General features: G+C 36.1%; 2 protein-coding genes across 2 annotated transcripts; both read left to right on the top strand.

Moving 5' to 3' along the window:
* On the top strand, positions 899-5,015 carry LOC109234093 (pentatricopeptide repeat-containing protein At5g09450, mitochondrial). The gene is made up of 3 exons (XM_019399939.1): positions 899-1,040; positions 1,138-1,411; positions 3,767-5,015. Exons 1-3 carry the CDS (start codon positions 1,006-1,008, stop codon positions 4,664-4,666), a joined length of 1,209 nt encoding a protein of 402 aa, XP_019255484.1. The 5' UTR covers positions 899-1,005; the 3' UTR covers positions 4,667-5,015.
* Positions 5,110-8,802, top strand: LOC109234092. The gene is made up of 2 exons (XM_019399938.1): positions 5,110-6,474; positions 8,327-8,802. The coding sequence occupies exons 1-2, from the start codon at positions 5,113-5,115 to the stop codon at positions 8,732-8,734; spliced, it is 1,770 nt and encodes a 589-aa protein (XP_019255483.1). The 5' UTR covers positions 5,110-5,112; the 3' UTR covers positions 8,735-8,802.

Raw genomic sequence — 9,603 nt, 5'->3', positions numbered from 1 at the left:
TTTTAATGAACATCCAAGGGGGAGTGTTATAAATATATTATATTATGGATGTTCATTTAATATTCTATTGTAAATAAGCTTCCTGAAAAAGCTTATCCATATGAGACTCCCCCGTAAATATGTTTATCTATTTAGTACTCTATTGAAAATAAGCATCCTGAAGAAGCTTATACTTTCGATATTTCGTTATGGATAAACATTACCCCAAGTAGAAGATTATTCATACCTGGTACAATGAGCTTATCCTTTCGGTACTCCGTTATGGATAAACATTACCCTCGGTAGAAGATTATTTATATCTGATACAGTAGCAGCTTGCAGTAGCAGCTTGTCGTAGCAGCTAACACACCAGCTTGCAGTAACAACTTACACAGCAGCTTACACATCAGGTTCTTTTCTTCTATAAATAGAGGAGATTTCAGTTCATTATGTATATCAGTTTGAAGTTGAATAATATATCAATCTCTCTATATACTTGTCTTCCGTTTATTTACTTTAGTCTTTATTTTATAACAAGTAAATCATAGTAAAAAGTTTTTCTTATTCTTCTCCTCTTTCATTAAGGGTTTATTATCCTTTTTGCGGTATATACGGAATATTTCTTTATACTTTATTAGAGTCGTATCCATTGCTCATTGAATAGGCTTTCTATTTCATTCAAATCGCCAGCAACGCAAACGGAGGAAAAGAAGAAGGGTATTTTTGTCAAGTTTAGTATAAAGTGGCTAAATCTAATTACTTATGAAATTGTGGCTAAATCCTAATTACCGGACAAAAACTTATTTTATCCTGCATGGAATCCTGCTAATTTACCACAATTAAGTGATAAATTAAGATAAGCAGCATACATGTGCTAACTTAAAGAACTAAAACTGCTCAGAAGTTATATATCACAGGTACTCTTTTAAACCTACCGCAAACATAAGGGGTAGTATTTGTCATTTTCTCCATTCCTTCAGCTATAGGTTGGTGCTCGCTGACACACCTAGAAGAAGCGTAATTTCCATGGCTGCTCGCTCCATTTTCGTCACTCTCACAAGGTATTCACCTTCACCCTCTTATTCTCTCCATATTTCTGCACTTATATTGTTTTTCTTAAACTTACCTGATTCGCTTTTTTTCTGTTGGGAAATTCAGAAAAGCTGGTGGCAGAGAAAGGAGTCTATTCAGATCTTTTAGTTCAACAACTGAAGTTGTCTATGAAGACTCCTCCTCTAACTCTGGGGAGGAAGAAAAGGGTGAAACGGGAGATGATTTAAAGAGCAGAATATTCAGTCTTAGAGTGCCCAAAAGAAGCGCCACCAACGTGCTTCAGAAATGGGTCACTGAAGGCCGACAACTCTCCATCTCTGACCTCCGTCACATCTCCAAACAACTCCGCAACTCACGCAGATTCAAGCACGCCCTCGAGGTTCTTTTTTTCCTTTTTTCTTTTCAATCTTCTCTAGATTTGTCTTTGAACGCGCAATTTGCCGCCCCCCCCCCCCCCCCCTGGTTATCTTTTACTTCCAGGTATAAACATAGAGATGTGGACAAAATGAGTGTTGTAGAAATGTGGATGTTAAAATAGCCACTTAATCATACAAAACTAGTCAATTAGAAATTATCAAATTTGACAGGAGGCACATGTAGCACTTATAGAGGGCAAACTAAAAGAATGCTGTTTGTGATAATTTTACCCTGTTCTATGTAGACCTCATTTGCACCGACATAAATGCGACACTCATGATCAGAGGCAGGGAACAAAGTAGACCTAACTTAATACTCCCTTCGTTTCAATTTATGCGAACCTATTTGACTGGTCACGGAATTTAAGAAAAAAGAGAAGACTTTTGAACTTATGTTGTAAAATGAGGCACATATATTTTGTGTGGTTATAAATCATTGCATAAAAGTAAATTGTTTCCAAATAAAGGGGGTCATTCTTTTTGGCATGGATTAAAAAGGAAATAGGTTCACATAAATTGAAAGGGAGGGAGTATGAATGGGAGCATCTTAGGGTCTAGCTTACTTGTCGATGAAATTGGAATGAAGATCATGGGAGACCAGCATCACAGTACCAGTAAAGCCAAAAAGGTTAGCTGGTTACGTTCAATCTGTGTATGTTTTAATAGGCGAAGTTACCAAGTACCTGTACTAGTGAAAGGATATGTGTACCCAATTGAATAGTCGAGGTGCGTGCAATCTAGCATGACTCTACTGGTATCGCAAAACAGGAAGAGTTGCCTCAAAAGACCTGCATTCTCTTGAAAGCAATGCAGACAAAACTAGGAGCAGGTCGCAATGGAAGCAAATGATCCATATAGGCTATACCAGTTGGTTAGGATTAAGACTTAATTGTTGTTGTTGCACTTATACAGTTCCGGTGTTTGCCAAGATATTTTATTTTTTATTTTTTTATTTGCATTGGAATGATATGGATATAGAGCGGAACGTTCAGAGAGGATCATAAAGCCATCCCACTAGTTTGGTAGTGAAGGCTAGTTAGCGATTGATTGCGATAGATTCATCGAAGCAATGAGAACAACTGCTTTGGTCAAGAACTGGTACAACTTTGCTTTTTTTAGTTTAAAAAGTGAGATTCACCTAGCCCCCAGGGCCTAGCTCAAGTGCAAAGGGTGGTGGATTTGTGTCTTAGGTCACAGGTTCAAGCCCCCACACCATGCAAAGCAAAGCTTGGTATTTAAGTGGTGAAGGGTAAAGGGGCGGGCCCATTATCCACCGAGTTTCGAAGGCTGCGGTTGGTCCAAAGGATCGGCCCCAGACGATTTCTCGGTCATCAAAAAAAAAAAGTGAGATTCATCTATAAGCCAGTGGATGATAGTGATGGATCAGTGAGTTTGCTTTATACTTTATCTGCTATTTCACTTCCAGTTTTAGGAACAGGTTAAAAATAGAGCCAAAATTGGTTAACTAAAGCACTGTAAATCTAGTTCAGAGATTTTTTTTTTAATATGTGCACGACATATCCTCAGCTTTTTCCTTTAGTCACTTTGCTTATGTTCTGATGTCTGAAATTTCAACTAGTTCAGAGGGTTTTCCCCTTTTTTTCCCATCCCACCATAAACTCCCAGAATAAAAACCTCTGCGGTGTGAAGATTAGTTATACTGACACTATGTCATATTACAGTTTTGTTCAGTTAACTTTCAGGAAATTTCCGAGGTAAGTCTCTAGTTGGCCACAAGACGGAGAACATTGAGTTTTTTAAAATTATATTTTGAAGAAGAGAAGACCATGAAATTTTTAATTCCATGAATATATCTGAACATGTTAGCCATTTTGCTTTGGAAAACTTGTAGGTAGGAGATAGTTGTTTCACCTTGCAGTCATTCATTGTATAACTACTGGAAGTAATCACATCTGAAGCTGCCCAAACTACCTGAGAATCAAATTCTGCCTAGAGTTCTTTATACTCTTTGACGTGTCTGTAAAACAACACCAGTTCCAAGAAATGTATTATCCTTAGGGAACCTTTGGTGCTCCAATTGGATTAGGTAGGGATGCATTGCCATTGAATTAGGAATAGTTCTGTAGTGTACCTGGATTAGGGATGAGGACAGTTACGTAAGGAATTTATACGAACTGGAGTTGTATTTGCTAGGTTATGCAGTTCTCTTCCCTGGCCTGACAGTTGTCAAAGGGAACCTGAGACCTCACTTCGCTTTTATCCCATTTAGAATCCAGTCACTAAATGAGAACTGCTAATTTAATGTCAATGTCCGTATTTGTTGCATAAGTACTGATTTGCATCCTATAGCATTGCAGATCTCAGAATGGCTGGTTTACCACAATCAGGATGAAGCATTGGACTCCGACTATGCCACCCGCATTGACTTGATGACCAAAGTTTTTGGAATTGATTCTGCTGAACGCTATTTTGAAGGACTTCCCACCACTGTAAAAACTACTGAAACATATACTGCTCTCCTCCACTCCTATGCTAGTTTGAGATTAACTGACAAAGCTGAGGACCTGTTTGAAAGAATGAAAGAAGCAAATATTTCTCTGAGCACCATCACTTATAATGAGATGATGACTTTGTACATGTCTGTTGGACAGCTAGAAAAAGTACCTCTTATTGTTGAGGAGATGAAACTTCAAAAGGTTGCACCTGACCTATTTACTTATAATCTGTGGGTAAGTTCATGTGCTGCAGCTCTAAACATTGATGAGGTGAGACGGATTCTTGATGAAATAAGTCTTGGCTGTGACTCTGGTGAACATTGGTTAAGATATAGGAATCTTGTTAAAATATATATCACCTCAGGTAACCTTGTAAACTCAGGATCGAACTCTGTAGTTGAATCTGAGAAGGGTATCACACAAAGAGAATGGATATCATATGACTTTCTTATTATTCTCTATGGTGCATTGGGAAATAAAGACAAGCTTGATCAAATTTGGAAATCCTTACGGATGACTAATCAAAAAATGACTAGCAGAAATTATGTTTGCATACTCTCCTCATATCTCATGCTTGGACATATGAAGGAAGTTGGAGAAATTATTGATCAGTGGAAGCAATCTGCTGCGACAGATTTTGATAGCTCAAGCTGCAATAGACTTCTAAAGGCTTATAGCGAAGTTGAGTTGGAAGAGAGAGCTGCAGCTTTCCAATTGCTTCTAATTCAGAAAGGCTGTGACCTTATAGATGAATCACAGTAGCATGACCATGAGATCAAACATATTAATTTGAGAATGCTTGCAAGCATTTGTATGCAGCAGCATAGAGAGACAATAATCATGGCTGAAAGAGTTGTACTTTTTTCTATACCAATTAATCTTGGCTTCTAGATAAATTGGCAGTTCATTGTAGGCGATTTGCTGTTGGGTTGCGCCTTTAGGAGACTGGTTCATAAAAGTTCTGCAATTATTCTTGACTTGTTTAGTCTATTTAGCCAGACTTGTGTATTTATTTGGAATAACTGACCTGATGGGCATCCTTACTAAGTGATTGTGTAGTTTGCTCTTGGTTCAAACATACTAATATGAATTCCATATTGTTGAAACTCTTCTTCCGAGGGGTCTTTTGTATTTTGTGTGCTTGGGAGGCATCACTCATCAACTATTAATACCCTTCATCCTCGTGATATCAGTTAAATAAAAAGAACATGAAAGTTTGTGAAGATTTCCTTTTCATCCCTTTAAAGCTAATGGTGACAAAATTAGGCTCATATCCTCACATTACCCACGTTCCTCCTGCACAAGGAATGCATGTATACATACTTCTATTTTTGTGTATTTTCTCAGTACTCGAATCCATTATCATCAACAGATATCTCCATTTTCAAACCTTTCCTTTTACCATGCCAAAGATGACCAGATCAGCAGGCCTATCACAACCAGAAAGAACCATCAGTAACCACAAGTATAAGCCTTACCATCCCAAACAACATTCTAAGACAAATTCACTCTTTTCAATCTACTCACCAAAATTCTCCATCTATCTCCTAATCACTTGTGCCATTATTTTCATTCTTTTCCAAATTCAATCTTTACAAACCCCATCTACTTCTCTCTTGCCATCATGGACATTCTTGAATCAATGGCAAAAAGTCATCATCAACACAAGTACAAGCATATCAACTTTCAATAATGATCACAACTGCAACAATGATCAAGATAATCTCACCAAATCAATGGCCACGAAACTCCGCGAGTCGGTTACTTTTCTTCCTCTGAAAGACTTACGTTACTCCTCCACAGCTCAACAAGGACACACATGGTTCATGAGTTCCATGTATGACACACATGAAGAAGGTGAAGTCCAATACCAAAGATTCCCTTCAAATGCATCAAAAGGTAGAGTTTTGTGCCTTAAAGGTAATGATACTCATGATGGTGCATGGAATTACTATGCACTAGCATGGCCTGAAACATTGCCTTACAATTCCACCTTAAAAAAAGGTCTCACATTTGTATCTTACAATCACTATAACTATGAAAACATTTGGCATGGCTTGTCAGCTATGGTACCATTTGTAGCATGGCATATTAAAAAACAATGTTCACTTGTTCCATCTAGATGGATTTTGTACCATTGGGGTGAAGTTAGGATTAAAATGGGACCTTGGTTGAAATCTTTAATGGAAGCTACATTTGGAGAACCACTTCATATTGAAACAAATTATGGAAATGAAGAATCTGAAAACAATATGATTGCTTCTTGTTTTGAGGATGCTGTGGTGATGAGACATAATGAAGGGGGAATGTCTAGACAAAAAAGGATACAAGTATATGATTTACTAAGGTGTAAGGCCAGAATTTACTGTAATGTGAGCTTAGAAGGTAGGTTGTCGGAGGTGAACAAAGGGGGATTGCCGGTGATCGGAATGACAATGTATTTGAGGACTGGACCAAGATCTTTCAATAATGAATCAGTTGTGATTAAAATCTTTGAAAAGGAATGTCAGAAGCTGCAGGGCTGCAGATTCATAGTTGCTTACTCCAGTAATCTCACTTTTTGTGAACAGGTAAACTCTATGTCTATCATTAAATTGTTTAATTTCTATAAAGAAAAGTATAGGTTGCTTTTTCATAATAATGGGTAATGTAAAATTCTGTTACCGTATCAGTACATGTAAGATATGTTGGGTTCGAAATAACATGGTGCATGCGGAAACTAACAATACAAAGCTTGGTGGACGATAAATCAGACGACAAAAGAAAAATATACTAAACTAAGCATAAAGTTTATAATGGTTTGGTCAATTGACCTACATATGATAAAACTAATCTAAAAGAAGAAAAACTATCGACAGAAAAATCTTTCCTTAAACAAAATCTTTAATGACTACATTGTGGATATTTTTTTGTTTTTGTTTGTTTTCTTGTGACAAGTAGAGATCCTTAATTTATAGATGTGCAAAACTTGTCTTCCAAGAAAAGGATAAGACATATTAAGGAGATTTAATCCTTTTAGGAGTCTTTTTTCATTCCTTCAAGAAAGAGAGTCCTAATGATTAAAAATTCAAGGCAAAGTCTTAACAAGATAAACCCATTACTGGCTTATCTACGCGTTTGGTAAATACCCAAAGTGCTTATAAGCGCTAAGATCAGCCATATGTCATAAGCTGGTCACCCCCAACTTATGGCTTTTCAGCTTATAAGCACTTTTAGTTTGACCAACACTTTTACTAGTTTATCCTTAATAATATTTTCTAATTCACAAAATGTCTTTTACCAAAATAAATTTCTTGACCTTCTCTTCATTCCATATTCATTGTTAATCCTTTTCTTTACAAAGAAATTTTTAATTTATAATCTTTTGGAAAAAATTCAAGTGTATTTTAGTCATTTTAACAAAAGATTAGCTTATTAGCGCTTTTTAATCAAACACATTAACTGCTTATTATCAGTTTCATTCAGCACTTTTATACAAACACGTAAATGCGTATTTTAAAAATCAGTTTCAGCACTTAAAAGAACTTTTCAGCACTTCAAGCTTATCAGCTATTTACAATAAGCTAATCCAAACGGGCTCTAAAAGCATCATTATTGTACCTTTTTAATTTCCTCTACTCTTATTTGCAGTTTATTGTTTTAATTTTCTGTTTGGTATATTTTGTTTTGGGAGAATATGTGGTCTCTAATCCTTAAAAATTATAACTTTTAACTATTCATAGTGTCAAAAATGTTTATATATATACTGTAGTTTTTCCAACTTCAAAAGATTCCTTACCCGTCTTTTTCAAACTATCAACGTACAATCGCACTTATAATATTTAGTAGGCGTTTAGACATAAAAATTGCGATTTCTGAAAAAATTTACATACCATTGGTTTTTTACTGACCTGATTGTTTAAATATTTAGTATGTAAAACTGCCACTGAATAAAACTTGATGTATTTTTCTGAATTATCCTAGCTCTATCATGATTCATGTGCTAGAGTCATAGATCCCTGGAAACAATTGTGAAATTCTTGCTGAGGGTGCGCTATAGTCATAGTTCTATTGTGTTATTAAGTTTGACAATACATACTAATGAAAAAAACTGCTACGCTCTAATTCCAAACAAGTTATTGTCAACCGTATAAATTCATAATATTCATGTCGCTCCATTTAAGTTCATATCAGTCCAATATTACACATATAGCTAGCTTCTCTTCTAGCATCATATTCAAAGCTAAGTTCTTTACATTTGCTACAAACATATAAATCTCTAACCAGACCAAAAAAAACTCCTAACCAAACATTGGATCTAAAGTGAATGTACATATATAATGTTTACTACTTTCAATTTTCTTGATATTTTGCATTCGTCCGCCAATTCATATACTCTAGTATATTTACATAGACAAACCTTATTTATTACAACATCTGCAGGTGAAGGTGATGAGTATGACAGACATACTGATATCCCCACACGGAGCACAATTAACAAACATGTTCCTCATGGACAAAAACAGCAGTGTGTTAGAGTTTTTTCCCAAAGGGTGGCTCAAACTTGCAGGCGTAGGCCAATATGTGTATCACTGGATAGCTAGCTGGTCGGGGATGAAACACGAGGGAGCTTGGCGTGACCCTGATGGTGATCCCTGCCCTTACTCGGACGACGATAGGCGTTGCATGGCCGTTTATAAAGGTGCCAAAATTGGATACAATGAGACCTATTTTTCTGAATGGGCTAGAGGTGTTCTTAGTGAGGTGAGAATAAGGAAGAAGGAAGAGTTAGCCTCAAAGAAGAACAATTCACATCATCCTACTCCTAGTGGATGTCAATGCAGTAGCTAAGTGCATCCTTTTCCTTGTATTCCCTCTGTGTCAATTAATTTATGTCATGTTCTTCCTTTTGATATGTCTTAAAAAGAATGTTACAATACTATATTTAATAATTTGACTTTAAACTTTTCAACTATTAATGAGATGATTTATAGCCAAATAAATATATTGTTTTAGACTACAAGTTTCAAAAGTTTTTATTTCTGTCTAAAATTTCTCTAGAATATTATGAATTGATGATCAGAACATACATCATGCATTCTTGGGAGAAATTCAAAAATAGTCTGATTTATATGTGGTCATTGAAAAATAGCCACAGTTTCAAAAGTAATCGAAATTTAGCCACTTTTCATGTAATAATAAATCTGAACGAAAACGCTGTTCAAAATCCGGAAAATATTCCAACATAATATACTGGGACTCCAGCATAGTATACTGGACTTCCAGCATAATATACTGGAGTTCAGTATAATACACCGGTCCAGCATAATATGCTAGAAGTTCATACACAGATGCTCCAATCTCCAGTATATTATGCTGGAACTTTCCGCGTGTTGGAGTTCCAGCATAATATAATGGAAGTTCATACACAGGTGCACCAATCTCCAGTATATTATGCTGGAACTTTCGGTGTTGCAGCAGAATAGTGGCTATTTTTCATTGACTTTGCAAGCGCTGACTATTTTTAAATGATCAGTTCGAAAATTGACGTGCTATTGTACATTCTAATTTTAAATTGATGGCCCAAGGCGTTTATTGGGCCGAATTTGCTTCTTTGGACTAAAAATACAAAGAAACTCTCACTTTCCAGTTTTCATATTAGGCAGTTTTGAAAGACTTTGAAGCTGGCAATTGGCATCACTATCATATTCATATTACTA

This window comes from Nicotiana attenuata, chromosome 11 (assembly GCF_001879085.1).
Source record: "Nicotiana attenuata strain UT chromosome 11, NIATTr2, whole genome shotgun sequence".
In the NCBI taxonomy this organism is placed as follows: Eukaryota; Viridiplantae; Streptophyta; class Magnoliopsida; order Solanales; family Solanaceae; genus Nicotiana; species Nicotiana attenuata.
The sequence above is the reverse complement of the archived record's forward strand: the minus strand, read 5'-3'. Positions and strand labels throughout refer to the sequence as shown.